The sequence below is a fragment of the Staurois parvus genome, unplaced genomic scaffold (assembly GCF_062004578.1).
Source record: "Staurois parvus isolate SC_StPar_1 unplaced genomic scaffold, SC_StPar_1.0 ptg000403l, whole genome shotgun sequence".
In the NCBI taxonomy this organism is placed as follows: domain Eukaryota; kingdom Metazoa; phylum Chordata; class Amphibia; order Anura; family Ranidae; genus Staurois; species Staurois parvus.
The window spans coordinates 5,392,572-5,417,500 of NW_028318199.1; the positions used below are offsets into that span (position 1 = coordinate 5,392,572).

General features: G+C 41.5%; 1 protein-coding gene across 1 annotated transcript in view; it reads left to right on the plus strand.

Annotated features, from left to right (window-relative positions):
* The window catches only part of HSPA9 (heat shock protein family A (Hsp70) member 9), a 113,384-nt gene that overhangs the window by 36,754 nt on the left and 51,701 nt on the right, over positions 1–24,929 (plus strand). The window contains exons 4-7 of the mRNA XM_089686643.1: positions 5,246–5,427; positions 20,747–20,871; positions 23,039–23,112; positions 23,947–24,053. Coding sequence (XP_089542769.1) covers positions 5,246–5,427; positions 20,747–20,871; positions 23,039–23,112; positions 23,947–24,053 — 488 coding nt within the window. The remainder of the gene's footprint in view (positions 1–5,245; positions 5,428–20,746; positions 20,872–23,038; positions 23,113–23,946; positions 24,054–24,929) is intronic.

Here is a 24,929-nt window from a genome sequence, read left to right on the forward strand (position 1 = left end):
CAGCAAGAATTAGTCTTTATGTAGAAAACTGATTTAAATCAAGCCTTACTGACTCATGATTTAAATCCGTTTGATTTAAATCAAATCCACCCTGGTTATAGCTAACATTTTTTTTTCCCCGCATCTGCTCCAGTAATGGCCTCCAATGTTCTCCTTGCTGAAGTTTCCGGTGCTATGTCGGAGTAAACTTGCAAGCTTGTTTCTCCATAATTTATTGCTGGAAACCTTCTCACTTTCTTCCAGTTATATTCTTTATCTTCATAATAATGAAATCGTACAAGCACATCCCTAGGGGTTTCCACTGTCCTTCCTTGCGGCCAATTTAATCCTGTGTATTCTATCAATTTTCAATTGCTCTGTTTCTGGCTTATCCATTATTGGATTGAACACTCTTAATTATATTCATTAAATCTTCATGGGGTATTTCCGGCAATCCCAAAATCCTCAGGTTATTCCTTCTATCTCTATTTTCTTGATCCTCCATCTTTATATAATTTCCTTTTGTTCCCATCGCATCTCATCCATTTGCGCTTCCAATTTATCGCTTTAACATGTTTGTCCAGTTTTCCTTCAGTTTCGTCTACTCGCAGTAACACCTGACGCAAATCATGTAGAACTGCCATATCTTTCTTTATAGATTGCTGTAATTTTGCAAACATCTTCACTATTTACATATTAGCCTTTCCTGGTCTCTAATATCATCACCTTCAAAATCCTTCTCCAACGTTCTCCTTTTTTTTTTTTCTCATCGTTTCTCCTCCTCTCCTCTCTCCATTCTTCTTTAAACGCAGGGTGACCCCCGCCCCATTGCTTTCCTTCTCTTCACTTACTCTCCTTTTTCCTCCTACCTCCTCCTCCATAAGACTTTTTACCCTTAGCCCACTAGAAAGTCTTTTCCATGTCAATTTCCACCTCTAGTAATCACGTGCTTCAGGAATCACCACCTCCAACACTCTGCTCCCCCGTGGCCACCTCAGCTTTTCACTCCCTTCTCCGTGAGGTACCTTAGTTTTTTCCTTCCTTCCTCCTGTTCCTTTTTTGGGTTGCTTAGATGTTGTGTATGGGGAAAAAAAAAAAAGAAAGGGGGATCTGCCTCTGCATCTCTGTGTGTCTGCTCTGGTCCTCCTCTCCTCGACTGCTTCTCCCAGGGTTCCCCGTGGCAATCACCTGACTGCTCCCGGCATCCACCACTTCACTCCTGTAGGGCTCGGGACCCATCCACCTCCGCTCAGGGAGGTAGGCTCTCTTTCACCCTCGGAAACGCACCAGGAAAGCTTCTTATACAAGCGTCAGCAAGCATGGGATAAGTTGGGAAGGGAATCGACATTACGTCAGGGTCTCCCACATGGCTAGGTGTGTGCCCGGAACTCCTATTACATGCTGCCTATTGGCGCCATGTTCAGGCCCCTCCCCCTCTACTGGTTCACATGTTGCCTTCTGAGCAGCAGTGTTTGTCTCTAAATGCTTTTTGGCCTAAATTTATGACAAAATTTGGTTTAAAAAAATAAATAAAAAATAAATTTTACTGGACATTTAATAGCAAAAAGTAAAAAAAATTTACTTTGTTTTCTCAATTCTTTTTTTTTTTTTTTTTTTGTTTATAGCACAAAAATAAAAACTGCACAGGTGATCAAATGCCACCAAAAGAAAGCTCTATTTAGGGGGGGGGAGACGTAAATTTCATTTGGGTACAGCATTGCATGACCGTGCAATTGTCAGTTAAAGTAACGCAGCACCGTATCGCAAAAAATGGCCTGGTCAGGAAGGGGGGTAAATCCTCTGGAGGGCAAGTTAAATGAGGTGAATTGACTATACTAAAGCTCCATACTGGAATATACACATCTATAAAGGATAAATATATAAAAACAATATACATATATTGATGAGCTAAAATTATTTAAAAAAGAAAATATATGGAAATGCAAAATATGAATAGGATAAATCGTGCTAACTAACCCCTATTCACTTTAATAATTTGTATTAAAATGGCTGCTGTCAAAATCTATGTTCAGTCCTGAGGGGGTCAAAGTATAGAGCTCATAAATCCATCTTGATTCACTCTTGCGCAGGACTCGTATCTTATTGCTTCCTCTCCAGTGTTTGTAACTTTCAATCCCCCAAAATTGTAGGAAAGATGGATCCTTATTATGATAGAAGGCAAAGTGCCTGTAGACACTGTTGCGTATACTCCTTGTTAATGTTCTGTACATGTTCTTTAAGACTTTTCCAAAGGGGCTTTTTGTCCTCCCCACATACTGTTTGGCGCATGGACATTGAAAAACATATACTGCCCCCTTTGTTGTGCTGGAGATGAAATCTTTAATGGTGTATTTCTTCCCAGTAATTGAAATAAATATCTTTCTTCCTCCCATATTTCCATTTAGTTCTTGTACAAGCAAAACCTTTTTCTTTTAAAGGTAAAAACATTTGCCCTCAAAGAATATTTATTTTCTTAAATGTGTCTGTGGATCCACTACATTCTTAACAACTTTCTCTCAAAGTTGGAGCTCTAGGATAGGTGAGTAGGGTGCACGGGTAGGATTTGGCTCAAATGTTTTTTTTGTTTTGTTTTGTTTTGTTTTGTTTTTTAAATACCGCAGTGTTTGCTAAAGATACTTTCGATTTTCTTATGTTGGATAATATAATCTACTATAATGGGCACATTAAATATCTCATCCTCTTGTTTTCTTTTATCTTTATTTCCGCATCTTTAATTTTTTGTTCTATAAATCTGTCAAATCCTTTACTTGTGAATCTGTCACCAGTGAGTGCTGCTTGTGCATCAAAATCATTCAGTACATTTCCACCTTAACCTGTCTAATTGCCCCTTGGGTATATTAAGCCACGGAGCATGATGGCAGCTGTCAACCGGTATGTAACTTTACTTGTCTGCTACCTTTTTAAAATGTTTGTCTTGCGTTCATTCCCTTCCCTGCTAGTCTCCTCTAACTCTAGAATGTTAATCTTCTTTTTAAATTCCATGTCAAACGTATTGTTTTTCTCATTATTTATTATTATTGGGATTTTCCAGGGAGCTCTTCAAGCTTGTTTCATCCCCTGTCCACAGTATCTCCAGACCGTCTATGTAGCTATTGGCTCTTCGGCATGTCAATCACCAGGTCCCGGCTGCCAATTCTTGTCCGAGACTTGGCGATCGTCGGAGCTGACAAGGGGAGAGGACTGTATGTAAATACAGATCTCTCCCCTTTCAGCACGAATAGGCTGCTTTGTATTGCTCCTGCACAGCAGAGCAATACAAAGCTGCTTGTCCCCCTAGTAAATCACATACAGCGCACACAGTCAACGCTTTGATCTCTCCAGATGTTAAACCCTTCCTGCCCAGTGTCATTAGTACAGTGTCAGTGTTAGTACCCCCCCCCCCCCTCCAGTGTCAGAATGCCCACCACAGTCCCACAGTAAGTTGCTGATCGCCACCATTACTAGTGTAAAAAAAAAAAAAAAAAAAGGGAGTTAAGGGGGGGGGGGGGGCAGTGATATTCACCCTGAGGTCATCACAGAGGACAAGGGGGCACTCTTTACGTCTGGAGGAAGAGAAATTTAATCTCCAAATACTGAAGGGTTTCTTCACAGTAAGAGCTGTGAAAATGTGGAATAGACTCCCTCAAGAGTTGGCTCTGGCCAGCTCAGTGGATTGCTTTAACCACTTCCTGTCCGGCCCATGTAGATAAGTGGCCGGACGGGAGCAGTGCCGAAGCGGGTGGCCGTTTATAAATGGCCCCCCACATTCACTGCCTGTGCATGCTCCCTGAGAGTGCGCAGAACCGCGATACAGTGCCCGCTGTGTCCTCCAGAACACCGATCGCTGTACAGGACCTCTGTGTGAGGTCCCGATCATGTGATCACTGATTGGCCAGTAGTAGTAAGCAAGATGTCACTTCCTGACATTGCTTATTACTTGTGAAATCTGTGAATGATCAGAGGTCACATGGTACAAGGCTATTCACAACAGCCTTGTACCATGTGACAAACTGACCAATCAAAGCTCTCACAGTATTTCTCAATGGCTGCAAGAATGCAGCCAGAGAGGAGAAAGTATTGCTTTTACAGCCTTTATGGGTGTAAAAGCAATCGGTGTACAAAAAAAAATTTAAAAAAATCATCACCCGCCACAAGTAGTATAGTGTCACTATGTACTGCTAGGGTGACCGTATATGATTTTTTTGGTTATAAACTAATTTTTTTTTTTTTTTTTTTTTTTTTACTAAAAAGATAGCTGAATACATTTTGGCCAAGATTTATGAAGAAAGATTATTTATAAGCAAAACGTTGTTTTTTTTTTTTTTTTTTTTTTTTTTTCAAAATGTTAGGACTTTCATTTTATATCGCGCAAAAAAATAAAATTCCCAATGGTGAATAAATACCACCAAAATAAAGTTTTATCTGTCTCAAAAAATGCTAAACAATTCATATGGGTACAGTGTTGCATAACCGCGCAATTGTCATTCAAAGTGTGATAGCACTGAAAATTGGCCTGAACAGGAAGGGGTTGAAAGTGTCTGGACTTGAAGTGGATTATTTCTTGAATACACAAAATATAACTGGTTACTAACATTTTATAGGTAAAGTTGATCCAGCGAATATCCGATTGCCTCTCGGGGGATCAGAAAGGAATTTGTTCCCCAGCATGCTTTTCTGGGGGGGGGGGGTGTTGCCTTCTTCTGGATCAACTGTGGGTGTAGGATTATAATTTTTTATTTTTTTTTCTTTTAACTACAAGTAAGCTTAAAATCTTGCCTATAGGTAAAATGAATGAAGAAGTTCTCCTTTTTTGAGAGCCGGTGCATGCACTCTGAAGAAACGGCAGACCCATGCTATTCCTTCAGGGCACCATGATGTGGCCCGGGACTCCCGCGCACATGCGCAAGTGATGTCATCGCAACTCAGATGACCTGAACTCCCGAACCTTCTGTCTTCTTTCCTCTGTCTTTTTTCCTTCATCACTTTTTTTTTTTTTTTTTTTTTCCTTCGTCTTTTTTTTTCCTTCTCCAATAAGCTATGAATGCAAATATTCACAACATCCCTTCAAAATAATATACTGGCAATGTAGCATGTTAACAATTCTACTGAACCAGGAGCTAAATATGTCGTGTAAGAACCTGCTATAGTAACTTTTTTTTATTTATTTATTTTTATTCTTGCATCTAAATTATATGGAAGATGTTGATCATACAGGAGTCCTGCTTAATTTGGCTGACCAGCTTTCTTAACTTATTTCCTTTTTCAGGTCCTTGAAAACTCAGAAGGTGCAAGAACAACCCCTTCTGTTGTTGCCTTTTCAGCAGATGGGGAACGACTAGTTGGAATGCCAGCCAAGAGACAGGCAGTGACAAATCCCAACAACACATTGTATGCTACAAAACGCCTTATTGGTCGCCGCTTTGATGATGCTGAAGTACAAAAAGATATGTAAGAGCATATTCACACTTGTCCATTTGTTGATGCAGCAAACTTCCTGCGTGGGTGGTTTAGACAGTTTAAACTGAAATGGGAGCTATATGAGCCCATTAACATAGCCTGTTATGCTGTATGCACATGGAGCACTGTGAATCCAGCCTCAGTGTTCTTAAAGAGATTGGTTGGAGGTTCAATGAAATGTATTAAGTGGAGTGTAATGGTTCTGGTCAGGCTGCTCTTACAGAGTCCTCTGGAATGTTGTTTTGTCAAAACCCAAGAGATTTGAGAGAGCGTGTTAGGAGTTCTGGCCCCTTACCCACCGCCAAATAAATGAAGTCAGCAGCTACAAATACTTACTGTCCAGGCATCCAGCAGTGTCCTCATCCCAGGCCAATTCTTCAGTCGGGTGCTGGAGCCACCATCCCGTCTAAGGGAAACCAGCAGTGAAGCCTTGCAGCTTCACAGCCGGTTTCCTACTGCGCACTGTCAAAGATGCCAAATGTGACAGTGGAGGGGGGGAAGGCAGATAAGCGGAGCTTCCACTTTTTGGTGGAACACCCTTTGTTTGTGTGTGTCCGTGTCAGTGTCAGTCTCCATATATATTTGGACACAGGCACAATTTTTTAGATTTTTTTTTTTTTTTTATCTTGTCAGGTATTTACCAAAACCTATTCAAGCTATTATATAATGGATATGGGCCGAAAGTGCACACTCTCAGGTTTAATTTGAGGGTACATCCAAATTAGAGGAAGGGTTTAGGAATTACAGCTCTTAAGAGTAGCCATCTCCCCTTTCAAGGGACCAAAAGTAATTTGACAAATGAATATAATCATAAATAAAATGTTCATTTTTAATATTTTGTTGAGATTCATTTACTGGCGATGACTGCCTTAAGTCTGGAACCCATGGACGTTACCAAAGACTGGGTTTCCTCCTTTCTGATGCTTTGCCAGACTCTAACTGCAGCTGTCTTCAGCTCTTTGTGGGTCTTTCTGCCTTTTTAGTTTTGCTGTGTAGTACTGCTTGGACCTTGAAGAAGGGGACATACCCCAAAAGCTTGTCCTCAAAATTGTATGTTAGTGCAACTAAAAAAAGTATCATGTCAGTACTCAATTGTTTCTGCCTTCAGCAAGTGAAATGCAATTGGGTTGAGATCAGGGGATTGACTTGACCGTTGCAGAATAGTCCCCTTCTTTTCCTTCAAAAGCTCCTGGGTTGCTTTTGCAATGTGTTTTGGATCATTGTCCATCTGTACTGTGAAGCGCCGTCCAATCAACTTTGCTGCATTTGGCTAAATCGGGGCTGACGGTATATATCTAAACACTGCAGAATTCATCCGGGGTCTTCTGTCACATCATCAATAAACACCAATGACCCAGTGGCACTGGAAGCCATGCATGCCCATGCCATCACACTACCTCCGCCATGTTTTACAAATGATATGTGCTTTGCACCATGAGCTGTTGCCAGCCTTTTTTTTTTTTTTTTTTCCTTTCTTCCCGTCATTCTGGTACAGATTAATCTTAATTTCATCCGTCCAAAGAATGCTTTTCCAGAACTGGTCTGGCTTTGTTGACAAAGTCTAATCTTGCTTTTCTATTCAGGTTTATGAATGGTTTGCAGTTTGTGGTGAACCCTCTGTATTTGCTCTCGTGAAGTCTTCTCTTGATTGTAGACTTTGACAATGATATGCCCACCTCTTGAAGAGTGTCCTTCACTTGTCCGGATGTTGTGAATGGGTTTTTCTTTACCATAGAGAGGATCCTGCGATCATCCACCACTGTTGTCTTCCATGGACGTCCATGCCTTTTTTTTTTCTTTTTTTTTTTTTTTTTTTTTTCTTCTTCCCCTATATTTCCTCTATTCCAGGATCCTGTATAAGCATCCCATTTAGTCTCCACATAGCCCTCTTATTCCCCTCCTACTTGTAGTCTCACTGTAACAAGTGCATGATCTGAGACATAACTTCTATATTAGATTTAACCAGGAAATCCTAAACGTGAGTAAAATCTATGCGCTAGAGAGAAGGTATAATCTTTATCTGGGATGTTTCACCCTCCATGTATCTATCAATTGACTTTGATGTAACCTCTTTTTTTAACATCTTAATTTTTTTTTTTTTCTCTCCTTCCTCTCGGCGCATTTGAAGATGTATCCAAACATAAATTAAAATCTCCAACCAGAATAAGACTACCCTTCTTAACCACTTCCCGACCGGCCGTTGTATATAAACGGCCGGACGGTGGCACTGCAGGGTCGGGTGGCCGTCTATAAACTGCCTCCCCACACCCTGCTTGTGCGCGCTCCCTGGGAGCGCGCAGCACCGCGATCCGGTGCCCGCTGTGTCCTCCGGACACAGTGAAACGCCGATCGTCGGACGGGTCCTCTGTACGAGGTCCCGATCATGTGATCACTGATTGGCCAATCAGTGATCACATGCAAAGTAGTAAGCAAGATGTCACTTCTGACATCATTGCTTACTATGTGTGAAATCTGTGAATGATCAGAGGTCACATGGTACAAGGCTATTCACAAAAGCCTTGTACCATGTGACAAGCTGTGACCAATCACAGCTCACTCAGTTCTTCTCAATGAGTGCATGAATGCACACAGAGAGAAAGAGAAATGATTGCTTTTACATCCTATATGGGTGTAAAAGCAATCGGTGTAAAAAAAAAAAAAAAATCTTCATCACCCCTCACAAGTAGTACAGTGTCACCATGGTGACACTGTACTGCTAGGGTGACAGTATGTAAAAAAAAATAATATAATAAAATAAAAATGTAAAAAAATGTTTAAAAATTATAATGTTTGCTTATAAACTAATTTGGATTTTTTTTTTTTTTACTAAAGATAACGGAATAAATTTTGACTAAGATTTATGATGAAATATTATTTATTTTCAAAATTTTATAAAAAAAACACTTTTTTTCTAAATTTTTGGACATTTCATTTACATAGCAAAAAAAATACAAATCCCAGTGGTGAATAAATACCACCAAAATAAAGCTTTATCTATCTCAAAAAATGGTAAAAAATTCATTTGGGTACAGTGTTGCATGACCGCGCAATTGTCATTCAAAGTGTGATAGCGCTAAAAGCTGAAAATTGCCCTGGTCAGGAATGGGGTAAAAGTGTCCGGTCTGGAAGTGGTTAAAGTCCATAATTTTTCCCAGCACTCTCTGCAAAAACACCTGGATTTTGATTTGGACAATAGATGTTGACCAATGTATAATTTTGTCCCTGCATTTTCCCTCTTTCACATAAAATCCGGCCTTTTGGGTCTACCAATTCCCTCTCTACATCAACGCCTACCCTCCTTGAAAACCCAATCGCTACTCCCTTAGCCCTCCTTATTGGTGAGTCTACATAGTACCAGATTGGATAGTGCCTCGAATATAACAGCTTCATATGTTAAATGTGTCTCTTGTAAGAACACTACATCTATAGAATATTGGTGGATTTCTTGAAGTCTTATGCCTTTTTAATGGGAGAATTTAAACCTTTCACATTATAGGTCATGACATTAATCCTACTCCTAGCCATTTGATGTATCTTTTTTCATTCTACATTTCTATTCAAAGGAAGAGAGATATATGTACAGCTCAAATTATGGACCTCTACCTCTACCCCATCTATCCCGTCCCACCCCCTTCCCTCCACTAGTCCTCCCTCCCCCCCCCCCTAACCTACTGCTAAAAAAAAACAAAAAAAAAAAACACAGGCCTGCACATTGTCCTAGCATCTGATGTGAGATTCTCCCACTGATTCCTATTTCGGGGTACAACTCAACATGTGCACCTGATCTTACCCCCAGTTCTCAAGCTATTTAGCCTCCTGACACACCGCCCTCTCTGTTTTACTAATTCCTCATCAACTCACTAAGAATACTAAAAGAGGGGGAAGAGAGGAGGAGCAGCAGGAGACGGAAGAGGGAAAAAAAAAAAGGGGGGGGGGGAGAGAGTGGATGGGGGGGGGGATGGAACAAAATTTAATGCCCCCCTTCTTTCCACTCACCCCAACATCTGTCACCTATTTCCCCCCCATCTCAAACTCCATCTATTTTTTCTTTTTATTAATTGGCTGCCACTTCTCTTTTCTCAACCTTACATTTTTGTTTTACCCCTCTGACCATCCCTCAATGTCCACATTCCGCAGATCCAGCTTTTCACAAAAGTTACTGAGTTCTTCTTGAAATCTTAACCTTGCCAACTTTCCATCCTTCCATCAAATCGAACATTTTAGGAACCCCTCATCTGATCCAATAAAGGTTTCACCTATCTTCTCACTAGTTTCAGGTGCAATGTCCGTGGAAACCTGCAAGTTCGATTCTCCGAAGGGTTTTCCCGCAATTTTTTACAAATTCTCTCCCTATATCATAATGGTGAAAACGGACGATCCCATCTCTAGGGATGTCTGATGCTAATCCTGGTGTCCGTCTTAGATCCTTTGAAAATTGAGAGAGTACACAGGCCAAGACTGACATGTCCATTATTGGGTTAAACACTCTCCTTATTTTTTCCCTAAGGTCATCCTCATGCAGATCTTCTGGTAATCCTTGGACCCAATTCCCTTGAAAAAGGGGGGATGGCTACTCTTGAGCTGGAATTCCTAAACCCTTCCTCCAATTTGGATGTACATACCCTCAAATTAAACCTGAATGTGCACTTTCAGCCCATATCCATTATATAACTAAAGCTTGACTATGTTTGTTTTTGTAAAATGCCTGAAAAAAAGTGTGTTATAATTTTATTTTTTTTATTCATCTTTATCATATGTCCAAAAGAAACTACATATTTTATGGTTTCCAAAGTCCCCTCTTTATCAAGGACACAGACCTGAATAATGGAACATACAGACAAATGGTATTTTTGTCCAGGAAACTGGTATCCGTAAAGCAACTTTTGTTCCGAAGTGTAATTTTTTAAATATGAATAGTTTTTTTGATCTGATTTTATTAACAGGATTAAAAAGTGAAATGCTGAAATGACTCTAGACTTCTTTAAGATACTGTATGTCTAAATATACTGTATATGAAAACTGCAATCATTTTGTTAAAATAAATTGGCCTGTACACACCCCTCTGCTTCCAATCCAGTACTATTAAAGGCCAATACAGTACTGGCATCAGCTTATCTTACTACTTTAAGTGTGTGGGTGGGCTTGTCCCTTTCTACCACTTCATCCCCTCTTTATACATTTACTTTCATGTGTCTAACCTTCCACTTTTTTCATTCCATATTGGTGGATTACTGGTAACCTCTATTGTTCCCTTGTACTCCCTAATCTTTTATTCTTCAACATATTTCCACTGTACCCACAATAATTTATAATTCGCCTCTTTCCATTAGCACCACAGCTACTGTTCACAGCACTCAAAAACATTAGTCGATTTTTCCTTTCTACTTTTCACTTACCCCCCTACCCTGTGTCTCTACTCTCCTTTTAGATTTTTATGCTTCACTGTCCAAAGATAAATTTTATTTTTTCTTAGCCACAATATACATTCAACACAATCCTCTTCCAGACAAATACTATGCTGTCAGCAGAGGTGTTTAGTAGATCTTTTTTTGGCTGTGGAATGCAATTTGCTACAGCATGTGTACCTTGTCTTCCGGTTGCCATATTAGGTTTAGGTGGGTGGTAGAAACATGGCTCAAGACTGCTTTCTCTCGGTTTATGTCTTACTCTCTCTTAAGCTTTATTGGCAGGACCAAATACATTGTAGCATTGCCAAAGCAGTTGAGTTTATATGGGAGGGGGCAATGGCTCGAAGGCAGCTTTGGGTTGGGGGGGGGGGGGGTTGAGTCCATGTAAAGCTCTGAGTTTTTCATGTCCCTCTCACCTTTTGTCTGACACATTGTCACATATTGTGCAGCTGTTGTCACCATTGGTTCCTCTTCTCCCAGTAGAATTTAAAGCTTCCTCCTCTGCTCTCATCCCAGACTTCAATTCTATAGAGTCTCTGGAAGTGAGTGCCCCTCACTGAGTTCTTGGGGCACTGTAGCAGGAACTGGTTCTCATCCTTCAGGACTCTCTGGTCATATTGCTGGCACAGTCTACTTTCCCTAGTCTTGTAGGTCTGTCTGTGCTGTCCTAATTTGATTCCCAGGCTTTGGTCGCTTAGTCTGTACAGGCGGAGTCTGTCTGTCTTTGGGGTCTTGTAGCACCTCCCTTGTATGGGGCCAGCTTGTAGTCTCTCTGTAGTGACTGTTAAACAGTTTCTTGGAGTTTTCATTTCTCCATTCTGCAACATATATTTTTCTTTGGAATCCTTCATCATGTTTTTTTATCTGAGATTTTATTAGGCCATATATTTTTGGGAGATTAGGAGAGACAAGGTTTTGTAGTTGGTCCCAGTATGATAGCTCCCTCTTCTGTACTGGAAGAAGTAAGGGAAATCTGCCCAGCTCATACGGGTATACACTGTTGGGGGTGCTCCGATGGACTTGGAGGATGTGCTTGCAGAATTCCAGATGGAATATTTCTGTATGTCTGGTGTCCCATTTGGATTGGTGTGGATAGGTGACAGGACCCCAAACGTCACTGCCATAAAAAAGGGTTGGGCTGATGACTCTATCAAAGATTCAAAGCCAGACTCTTACTGGTGATGGCTGACTTGAAACTTCCTGATTTGGTAATCTCTAGGCCTAAGTAGTGGTTTTATTCATTAATGGTGCAGTTGTAATGTAAAGGAAAGGCTTTGTTTTTTTTTTGTTTTTTCCTCCTTTTTTGGAACACCATTATTTTTGTTTTTCTTGAGTTTATAGGTAGTGCTTGTGTCAGTCTGGAAGTGCAGGAGAAATACAGTGTGTCTTCTAGACCTCTCTGTTGGTGACAGTAGTAGGTCATCCTCGTACACCAGGAATCTTCACCTCCATGTTATGTAAAGTTAGCCAAGGTGCTCAGGAGGATTCCAGAGCTGCTGCCAGTTCATTGATGTAGATGTTGAAGAGTGTTGGATTTGGCCTGCAGCCCTGTCTTCTCTCCATGGGAAAAGAACAGAACAGAGCACTTCCAGCATGTGGAGTCAATGTCACGGACACACCAAGGATCTCCAATATGGGTCCAAAAAGGCTTTAATGAAGGATTACATAATTACAGCAAGGCAACGTTTCAGAGTATCGCAGGACCCTCTCATCAGGCATGTGATTAGTCATTCGTCACATGCCTGATGGAGTCCTGGGAGACTCTGAAATGTTGCCTTACTGTAACTGTGTAAACCATTGACTCTGCTCGATTTCAGCCTACGGCCGCTGCAGCACCCACCTATGCATACACCCATCTTTAGCAGGAACGTGTGCTTTGGGATTGTGCATCTGTTATTTTCCCATTCACCTTTTATGATGCAGCTGTTCTTGGTCTGTGTACTCTTGATGACATCATAGGTTTTCCCTCCTGTTCCACTCTCCAATACTTTGAGGAACAGGTGTGGGTGCCACACTGCATCAAGCGCCTTCTTAAAGTCCACAAAATGGGCAAATAACTTTCCATGTTTTGTATTGTGGACATGGCTCTTGATGACTGTGCAGGGTGTAGATGTGGTCTGTGGTGCGGTCGTTTGGCATGAACCCTGCCTGTTTTCTGCTGAGGATTTTGTTGTGTCAGGATCTTTTTGTTGAGGATACTGTTAAATAGTTTTCCTAGTGTACTGCTGATACATATCCCTTTTGTATGTGGCTGGGTCATACTGGTCTCTATTTTTTTAGATGGGTGGTATAAGACCTTGGTTCCATACTTTAGGGTAGGAACCAGCCCAGAGGACCAGGTTGAACACTTTACATATTGCAGTGTGTACATCTGGGGAGCTGTTTAATAATCTCTGGCAGAATTCCATTTATCCCACTGGTTTAATTGAGTTTTTTTGGAATTGATATGTGTACTGTACGCAGGTTAAAAAAAAAAAAAAGTGCAGGCATGCATCCACAGGGTGAGGACTTATTGGCATGTTTTTCTGGAAGGTCGAGTGTTGTAGGTGGGGTACCCTAGGGTGCTATCTTGGGACCAATTCTGTTTAACTGGTTTATGAAGAATATAGTAATTGGAATATATGGCTCAATCTCAATGTTTTCTGAATATTAAAAATGAAGCAGGGCAATAATTTCACAACCGGATATAGCACTTTACAAGAAACCCTAGTTAAAATACAGGAGTGGGCAACTAGATGACATATGAGTTTTAATATTGAAAAATGTAAAGTAATACACTTGGGGGCAAAAAATAGGCTTTCAAGTTACTCGCTGGAGGAAGAGCCTCTGGGTGAATCTGATGGAAAGATCTGGGGGTCCTAGTAGATGACACTCTATAAATAGCATTCAATGCCAAACTGCAGCAAGCCAGGCTACCAGATGATTAGAATGCATTAAATAGGGTATTTACTCAAAAGATAAAAATGTATAATTTGACCACTTTACAAATCTTTGGTTCGGCCACATCTTGAATATGCTTATCAGTTTGTCACTGATCCTCAGAAAGGATGTGCTTGAACTGGAAAGAGTCCGGAGAAGGTCAGCAAAGCTAATATGGGAGCTGGAGGACCTCCGTTTTTATAAAGAATTACAAACATTAAAGCTGATCTCCACCTTTTTGGTATGCTTTGGCCCAAACAAACTATGTTCCTCACTAAACTCTGAGGCCGCTGGATGTGCGGTATAAACTGTATGTAGCTGCGGCTATATACAGCATTCCGCACTGTGTTCCAGGTGTGAGCCGAGACGTCCAGTTTCATACCGGAACAGTCTATCACAGCGGTGCTCAGCCTTCAGGGTACACAATGTATTCTGTCAACTAATACAAAACTTCCTCTGGCTGAGTCAGAGGTGGACTGATTATGTCAGAGGACGCTTTTTATTCTTTGATAGAATACATTTGCTTTCTCTGAATGGCTGAGTGCCGCTGTGATAGATGGTACTGTGTTCCGGGTATGAGACTGGAAGTCTCGGCTACAGCTACATACTGTTCATACCGCACATCCAGCGACCTTACATGTTGGTGAAGTCCTAGTTCCTATAGGACTATGTAAAGTATATCAAAAGGTGGAGATCAGTTTTAAACCTTTCTTCTTGGAGAAGAGGCGCTTAGGAGGGGATATGTTCAGAATATACAAATCTTTGAATGGTGACTCTAGCTTTGGGAGGAAACTATTTTAACTTAAGATCTCTAAAGATGCCACACAATGAAGTTAAACAAGAAGCTGTTCAATTTTAAAATATGTAAGGGGTTTTGTACTGTGGATTTAGTAAAGATGTGACTCCCTTTCACAGTTGATGGTGTCAGCAGGGATTGTAGATAACTTTAAAAAAAAAAAAAAACTTTGTTTCTTAGCAAATGGCAGTGTACAGGGTATGGAAAATAGTAGTGACATAATGCACACGGGTTGATTTGCTAAAACTGGAGCATGCAAAATCTGGTGCAGCTGTGCATAGTAGCCAATCAGCTTCTAACTTCATCTTGTTCAATTAAGCTTTAACAAAATCTGGAAGCTGATTGGTTTCTCTGCCAAGCTGCACCAGATTTTGCACACTCTAGTTTTAGTAAATCTCCCCCAGTCTCACACACACACTAGTCCATCCTTTTCAACTTGAGTGTGTGTTGTAACTATGTAACCTGATGGTCTTAAGGGCCAATTTCCAGGAATGGTAACTAGGCACCAGCCCTGTTTAAAGGTTTTGTGTGACTCTTAACAGGGTAGTTGGAGATTTGGTTTGTCTCCTTTTTCACTAGGTGGCTAACAGAGTGATCTGGCTCAATTCCCTGGGCAAATCCCATTCCACCATTGCAGTAGCTGTTAACCAATTTTTATAAACTGCCTCGTGGGCAGTGCTACATGATCCACAAACCCATCAACAGTGAGGTCTGTCATAGCAGCCCTATTTCTGGAAGACTTCATAGCATCAGTCTATATATCGAGGATACCTACTTGAACATCTTGATCTTTCCTTCAGTCTCCTTTATTTCGCAGTATAGGACAGCTCGCAGTATAGGACAGCTCGCAGTATAGGACAGTTCTCTCCTGTTTGCTTGGCAACGGCTCCCTGGGTCTTCACAAAAGTCTTGGCTCTGGTGTTGGCTTTGTTGCAGCCCCAAGGGAATTCATTATCTAGGATACCCAGATCTGCTTTTGCAGGAGAGATCAGCACTTGTCCTAAAGTGGTTGTAAAGGCTCAATGTTTTTTTTACCTTCATGCATATTATATATATATATATATATATATATATATATATATATATTAAAATCTGCTTGTCCTGATAAAAAAAAAAAAACATATATTTAACCAAAACTGTATTTAAATCTGGTTTAAGTAATGTCTGGGGCTTTTAAAAACAAAAGGGGCTTTATGGCGACTTAAACGTTTAATATTTTTAACATTGCACTGTTTATCTCCTCCTCCCCTCCCTGCCTTTCTCCAGCACCGCACCCAAGGACTAGCAGAGAAAGGGGAGACCTTGCAGTGTAATGAGCACCGATTGGCTGCTTGTCAGGAAAGGGGGCTTGTCCGACTTATCCTTCATCCATTTCACTGCCAGAGCTGTTTTTGTGTTTTGCACACATTTAAAAATCGTTTTAGGCCTGAAGATTACACAAACCCCCAAAACATATTTTCTGAAATCCGAGATCCTAGAGAATAAAATAGCGGTAGTTCCAATTGTTTGTCACACAATATTATCACAAAGGTCTAGGAAACAAAAAAATTCAGTATAAAAATACACTTAAGTTAATTTTAAGGCACAAAAAGCAATAAATTATCCAGTTTTTTTTGTAAAGTAAAAGACGAGGTTGCAGCGAGTAAATAGATATCCAGCTTGTCAAACCTTAAATTTGTGTGCGCTTGTGAAACGGCAACAAATGTTAGTACCTTATATTTTCTATAGGCGACACTTTTAAAGCCCCTTATAGGTCATCAGTATAATGTTAGAGGAGGTCTGAGGCTAGAATTATCACTCTCATTCTGGAGTGCGCGGCGATATGTAGCATTTGTATTGCAGTCCATATTTTCATGTGTAGTGTAGGTGCCCAAGCATGTGCTTGTATGTTTGTGCGTGCGTACATATATGGGGGTGGGGGGCCTTAAAAAAAATTTGGGGGTGTTATATGCTTTGTAACTTCCATTTAAAAAAAAAAAATTGAATTAACATTTTTTTTAAATCCCATATAGGACAAAAAGTCTGATTATTTTTGGTGACAGGTTCTCTTTGAGACATCCAGGGTCTAAAACAGCCTTTCTCAACCAGGGTGCCTGGAGGTTTCTTCAGGGGTGCCTTGCCAAAACTTGTAAACAAGCCAGCGGGTGGAACAAGCCAGCCTTTTAATTACAAAAATCCATAAGTTTTTATTATGCACCATTACGACCACCTAACCGCCGGCATCCTGACACCCAGTGACCTCATCTGTTGATAAGGAGGATGTCAGGTGCCTGTGCAGCATCCTAGTTTGACCCTTCCCTGCCTCTGCTAGGGTCACGTTCGCTCAGTGATGGAGAGAAACTGAGGGAGAAGAGAAACACTGGCATACTAGTCAGTACCAGTGTGCAAAAGTGTGATTTGCTTTGGAAGAATAAATCACCTCCAAAGTTGGGTTCTCTACATGTGTGGATGTTGCTGCGTTTTATATAAAACTAGTAGAATACTTTCACATTTTAGAATGGGGTGCCCTTTTAAAATTATGGACAGTCTAGAGCAGGGGTCTGCAACCTTTAAGACATAAAGAGCCACTTGGACCCGTTTCCGAAGGGAAAAAAAAGACTGGGAGCCGCAAAACCATTGCAACATTTATAACAAATCCGACACTGCATATATTGCAAAAAGCACTCTGGTCATGAAGGGGGTTTAAGGGCCCAGTAAGCAAAGGGTTAATCAGGGCCACAGTGTATCTTCATAATCACAATCATAGCCTTAGGTCAGTGGTGGGCAACCTTTTTTTTCAACTGAGCCAAATCTCGCCAAAACCACGATTGAGATTTATTTTGACAGCCACATTTTTAAAACTGAAAATACATCCCCCACATAGTAATTCATCCCCCACATAGTAATTCATCCCCCACATAGTAATTCATCCCCCACATAGTAATTCATCCCCCACATAGTAATTCATCCCCCACACAGTAATTCATCCCCCACATAGTAATTCATCCCCCATATTGTCTCAATTCACTTACCTTTGCTCCGCGCGTTCCTCTCGCTGTGTTCCCGCGCCGTTCTGGTCTTCAGGGCGGACTGAGAGAGGAGTTCGTCACTCTGCCCCGCCTACATCCTGGCTGCCCCACCTACATCCTGACAGCCAATGTTCCACGCTCCGCGGGCCGGATTTTTGAGGAGGGAGGGGAGCGGGCACCCGGCACACAGAAGAGCCGCATGTGGCTCGCGATCTGCGGCTTGCCGACCACCTGGTGGGCAGTGTGCTCCGGAGCCGCAGCAAAGATGAAAAAGAGCCGCATGCGGCTCTGGAGCCGCGGGTTGCCGACACCCGGTCTAGAGGCACCCTATTTTAGAGTGGGACGCTTCAAGACTGTCCATAATTTTAAAGGATGCCTTGAAAAAAGGTTGAGAAACACTGGTCTAAAAGACCCTGCATGTCTCCCCTGTACTACACATAATGTAGTACACATGAATCTGTCGAACGGGGACCTGGAAGTGACGTCACATCACCTCCGGGTCAGAAGAAGGGAAGGGGAGCTGAACGGATGTGTTCGCTCTCCTCCTCTATACCACATCCCGCAGCACCCGCCGAACCAGTCTCGGGCCCGCAGATGGGCGGGCAAGCGGAGCCCAGGACATATAGAGGGGGAGAGGCTGACACACTGGGCTTCTACTGGCCCTTTTAGCTGTCAGCGAGCTGGGCCCGCAGATGGGCAAGCAGAGCCCTGGAAACCTCACGGTGGGGGCACGGAGAGGCTGGCACTGTGTGAAAGCAATCGGCGGGAGTGCTGCTGCCGATTGCTTTACCTAACAGGTGAGCCCTGCTGCTTGCCCACAGCAGGGCTAAAGGCCAAAAAAAAACTACCTGCCCGGTGCCCGGAACTACATGCATCGGGCGATAGGAATTACACATCCCTGGGTGCAGAATTCACACAGAAAAAGCTGCGAATTCTGCACCGCATCAGTGTGAACCCAGCCTGAAGGTTTCCTTTTTTAGAATAATAAGCTGTCGGGTTAGTTAAAACTGTAATATCAGAACAGATTTTAGGTTAATCACACATAGTTGAACTACTCAAATTCTTTTATTTCATGTGTTTTCTCATGGTTGCTGTGAAACTGTGTGAATGCATCAATGCAGTGCATGTTTTCTCAGCTTGCAGAGCTTGGATTCATAAAATGAATTTACTAAAAATGTAAATATTGCGGAATATAAAGCATTGTGCTACACAACTAAGCCCCATTTCATGCTGAATAAACTAAATTAATGTATCTTAAATAGAAAACTATCTTTAGATGGATTTTTTTACTCCAAAAGCATTTTATTAAAATTTGATAATCAAAAAAATCTGATTTTAAATTAAATCCATTTCCTTTCTTTTTTTTTTTTTTTTTTAACCACTTGCCTACTAGGCACTTATACCCCCTTCGTGCCCAGGCCAATTTTCAGCTTCCAGTGCTGTTGCGCATGAAAATTGCACGGTCATGCAACACAGCACCCATATGATACTTGTAGCATTTTTTCACACAAATAGAGCTTTCTTTTGGTGGTATTTACTCACTGATGGGTGTTTTTATTTTTTGTGCTATACACAAAAAATTGCACAATTTTATAATCAAAACAAACTTTTTTTTTTTTTTTTTTTTTTTTTTTTGCGAACCGGTAATTTTTCTACTTCACTGATGTGCACTGATGAGGCTGCACTGATGTGCAACAATGATGGGCATTGATGTGCACTGGTGGGTGGCACTGATCATCAGGGCACTGATCATCCGCGCCGATCCGTCCTCTGACGATTGCCGGTTACCGGCAGTACTTTCCTCACGCAGTGACAGCGTGAGGACAGTGCAGCCCATAATCAGCAACTGCATTTACCGGTGATCTACTGTGTCATTGGACATGGCTGATCACGTGGTAAAAGGCTGCTGTGATTGGCCTTTTACCACATCACGTGATGCATAGGACACAGTGATCACGGAGATTGCCGGGACGTGCGGGAGGGCACGTTCTGGAAGGACGCCATATGCCGCCCTTCCAGAACTGGCCGGCTGCAGTGAAGCCATCATTTGGCTATCTGCGGTCGGCAATTTGTTAATCTTTTTTTTTTTTTTTTTTTTTTTTTTTTTTTTTTTTTGGGGGGGGGGGTTTAAATCCACCCTGAGACTAACACATTGTCAAACTATGCTGTCATGACATTAGGAAAAAAGCATTCTGAAGAATAACCGTAGTATCCTAAAATACAGGGGAGGGGGTAGGAGAAAGGGCGAATGATCTATTGCTAATGTAATATCCAAGAGATACCATCATTTTACCAGTGGCAATGGCAATTAACTACCACTTGTCTGAAAGATCGTTGGAGTAGACATGGCATAGTGTTTAGAATATAAGATTGTTGGTTTGAGTTCAAAACTACCGCTTTATATTTAGAGTGTCAGTAGATTCTCTGGCCAAATGTGTATGTTTTTCCAGAAGACTTTAATCGTCTACCTTGCGTAACCATTAGAGTAAGAAGGGAAGCAATCATTGGCCCCCAATAAAGTGGGATCAAGCCTTTAATAAGTGTGGGGTTATTGACCTCTTATATAGGCCTTTTGGTATTGCAGAGCCATGAAATGTTAACCGAGGGTCTAGCTTGAGAACTTCACCCTGTATTGCAGAGATCGTTTCAGTGATAGCCTGCCAGAACATGCGGACCATGGGACAAGACCACGACGTTCTCTCCAACACGGGCGAGCTGGCAGGATACATTGGCTGGAGTTTAAAATCTGTTTAGCCTCTAGGGTCCAAACAGGGTTTTTCTTCGATCCATGATTGCAAGCTGGATTTACCAAACCATTTCTCAAGCCTGATCTCTTGAGGCAGAGGATGTGGTTGTACTGGGAGGGGGGGGGGGGGTCATAGCTATGTAGAAGTAGTTATGGTGGCTTTACAGCACCCTCAAATCAAGGTTTGGCTTTTCTTTATATAGTTGTCTTGTGCTTGTTTTAACCCCCTTGATTGGTATAACATAGGACACTTTTCTTGTAGGTCAAAGGGTTGACTACCTTTTACCCTTTGCATAACATGGCTGAATGTATAACACAAGAGCACTGAAAGAAAGTGATACTATTTAAGGCTGAGGTGGATTGCAACTGGGCACCATTCAACCTCTGAGGAAAACATGCATTTTTCTGTGAATTTTTTTTTCTTTTTCTTTAGCAAAAATGTACCCTTTAAGATTGTTCGTTCTTCCAATGGTGATGCCTGGGTAGAAGCACATGGGAAGCTATATTCTCCAAGTCAGATTGGTGCATTCGTGCTTATGAAGATGAAGGAGACTGCAGGTTTGGAAAGATGTGTTTTTTTTTTTTTTTTTTTTTTTTTTTTTTTTGTTCCAATTTACACACTGTGAGGGAGTTTTATTAAAGCTGGTTCACTCAGAATCTGGTGCACCTCTGCATGGTATCCAGTCAGCTTCTAACCCAAGCTTGGTCAATTAGGCTTTAGCAATAAAACCTGCAAGCTGATTGCTTTCCATTCAGAAGTGCACGAGATTCTGAGTGCACCAGCTTTAGTAAATAAACCCTTGTATGTCTTTTTTATGTGAACCCAACTAGAGTAAAGTTTTGTTTACCTGCACAGACCTCCAGATGCATTCCTGGGTGTACATCGGAGTGGATCTGATCCATCGATCATAACACAGACTGCATCGGATCCATCCATTGGATCTGTACAAATGTACCCTCCGGGATGCGCTTGGAGATCTGTGCAGCCAGGTACCTCTGATTTGAACAGACTACCTGCATGTGGCTGGACAGAACACCTGTGCATCCAGCGTGGGTGAAGACGGCCCTTCACATGGGTGTATGGGTTTGTATGCCCATGTGAATAGGGCTTAAACAAAGTTACAGTGGGAAAAATAATTATTTGATCCCCTGTAGATTTTGTAGGTGTGCCCACTTACAAAGAAATCATAGGTGTATTTTAAATGATCGAGACAGAATGTCAACCAAAAATCCAGAAAAACACAATACAGATTTTACTCGCTGAACTGCAACTCCATTTATACCATAAGTATTTGATCCCCAAGCAAAACATGACTTGGCTTGCACACATCTCCAGGAGTGATTTTGGTCTACTCTTTACAGATCTTCTCTAAATCCTTAAGGTTTCTTGGCTGTCGCTTGGCAGCTCGAAGTTTCAGCTTCCGCCATTATTTTCTATAGGGTTAATCTCTGGAGACTGGCTAGGCCACTCCATGACCTTAATGTTCTTCTTCCTGAGCCACTCCTTTGTTGCCTTGGCTGTATGTTTTGGGTCATTTTCATGCTGAAAGACCCATCTTGAGTGTTCTGGTTGAGAGAAGAGGGTTCTGATCTAAGATTTTACAATGCATGACCCCATCCATTGGCCCCTTTTTAATGTGGCAAAGTCAGCCTGTACCTTTTTAGCAGAGAAACCGCCCCAAAGCATAATGTTTCCCCCTCCCGGCTTGACAGTAGGAATGGTGTTCTTAGGGTCATGGTCAGCATTTTTCTTCCTCCAAACATGATGAGTCGAGTTATGCCAAAGAGCTCAATTTTAGTCTCATCTTACCAGAGCGCTTTTCTCCCAATCCTCTGAATCATTTAGATGTTCATTGGCAAACTTCAGACAGGCCTGTACATGTGCCTTCTTGAGGAGTGGGACCTTGCGGGCACGGCAGGATTTCAGTCCATGGCGGCGTATTGTGTTACCAGTGGTTTGTTTGGTGACTGTGTTCCCAACTGCCTTGAGATCATTCACAAGCTTCCCCCATGTAATTCTGGGCTGATACCTGTTTCCTCATGATCACCCTTACCCCATGAGGCGAAATCTTGCATGGAGCTCCAGACTGAAGGCTATTGATTTTGATTTTTTTTTTTTTTGTATTTCTTCCATTTGTGAATAATCGCTCCAACAGTTTTCTCCTGCTCATTAAGCTTCTTGCTGATGGCCTTGTAGCCCTTTTACAGGTCTACAATCTCGTCCCTGACATCCTTTGACAGCTTTGTGTCTTTTATACATGTGACGAGTTGCCGTTCGGAGCACCTTCTTAAATTGACAGGACTAATCTGTGAACCACATGAGCACATAAGCAGTCTGTGGGAGCCAGAATTATTGTTGGTTGGTAGGGGTTCAAGTACCTATTTTACGAACTAAACTGCAACTCAATTTATAACCTTTTTGTATTTTTTTTTTGTTTTGTTTGTTTTTCCGGATTTTTGGTTGATATTCTCTCATTTAAAAGACACCTATGATAAAAATTGCAGACCCTTAATTTCTTTGTAAGTGGGAAAACTTAGAAAATCTGCAAGGGAACAAATAATTTTCCCCACTGTATATTGAATGTGTTTGCATTTTTGAAACTTCTTGCTTGTGCATGGGGGGGGGGGGGGGGGGAGTGGAGGGTCAGGTGGAAACAAGTCTTCAGATTTTCCAGTGTTAACAGAAGGGTGTTTTTTTGTGTTTTCTTCCCCCTTACCACCCTAGAAAATTATTTGGGCCATGCTGCAAAGAATGCTGTAATCACTGTGCCTGCATATTTCAATGACTCCCAAAGACAGGTAAGATCATCTGTACTGATATCAATTTGAAAATATGGTTCTATTGGTTTCTGCAAGCTTAGTGCTGGGAACCTCTGTCTAGCTTCAGCAGGCAAACTGAAATAAGTATTTTACTTTTATAATGTGATATTATTTTGATATAATGTATTAAGTGGAAATATGTAGTTTTGGCTTTTTAGCTTCCAAGAACCCGTCAATACTTTTTTATTTTCAAATTACCTTAGTCTTGCAATAGGTGTATAAAAACTCTATTAACCAGTTCTCGCTGACCTAGTGCATATATGCGACCTCTTGGCGAATGGGCTTTAGCACCAAGCGGCTGCATACATGCTTCTGTTGGTAAACACCTCACTGTACTGAGAGCATGCTCCCAGCACAGTAACGAACAGTTACCAGAAAGCTCCCGATGCATACTTGCAATCTGGAGCTTTCCGATCATGTGACAGCCAGTCACGGTCACATGATCAGAATGCCCAACCCCCCTGTCATTTAAAGCCACTTAAAGGGCTGAGGGGGACAGAAGGAAGGGGTTAACATTTCCGCATCACACCTTCATTTAGGGATGTGTTCCCTTGGTAAGCAGCTTCAGGGATTTTACTTCTCCTTCATATCATCCTGATTTTTACTGTCTCACCTGGGTGAAAGACCTTCAAATGAAATGATTTGTCATTCACCAATATACTTCAGATGAGGTTCTGCATTACCAGCTTTTATCTTCCAATTGCTATGGTGTTTTTTTTTTTTTTTTTTTTTGTTATGCAGTCTTTAAACATGCGTTGTGTAATACTGTAATCTTTTTAAAACTCTCTAAATGTTCATATTTTACTATTCTAGGCAACAAAAGATGCTGGGCAGATTGCAGGATTGAACGTTTTAAGAGTAATTAATGAACCAACTGCTGCGGCTCTTGCTTATGGTCTAGATAAGTCGGATGATAAAATGTAAGGATTTTTGTTTTATTTAGTATTTCTGTGCTTTGACAGTTTACATAAACTATACTTCATTTTGGACAATTTAGCCAAAAAACACGTAAATGTGTGTTTCAGCTGCGATAACATGATTACATGTTCTAATTTATGTACAGTAGGGTGGAAAAAAACGTATATTTTACTTGTTTTCTGAAACTGCAAAACCTAGCCTCTTCCTGCCCGGCCTATGGCCGAATGGCGGCCGGCAAAAACACTTACCTTTCTGGGTGGACACCATATGGCGTCCTTTTTGGGCATGCGCCATTTGCCCGCCTGCAGAGCCGCGCAGCAGCGCGATCTGTCACTGGCCGTGTACCTCTGACACGGCCGATGACAGATCTGAGTACCGGCCCCGTTGCCGGTACCTTGTGACCTGCTGTGACCAATCACAGCAGGTCACATGACAGTTGTATACAATGGATGGCTTCATTCATGCCATCCATTGTATACTAGTGTGTCTAGCTGTGAATGGTCACGGCGATCACATGCACAAGCTGGGCCAACCACAGCCCAGCTGTGTCATGTGATTAGCCGTGGCCAAATCACAGCTAAGCACAAAAAAAAACCCCTGAATTAATCGGTCATTCAAGTAAATGCTTGCTTATAGCAAAGTAATTCTTTGCTATAAGCAAATTGTGCAAAAAAAAAAAAAAATGATCGCTTCCCCAAAGTAGTACAATGTTACTATGGTAACATTGTACTACTTTGGTCATAGTGAAATATGAAAAAAAATTATAATTTTATTTTCATACTGTCACCAGTCAGTGTCCCTGATCACCGCCATGCCAGTTATATGATGATTCTGTACTACACTGGTGACAGTATGTAAAAAAAAAAAAAAAAAAAAAT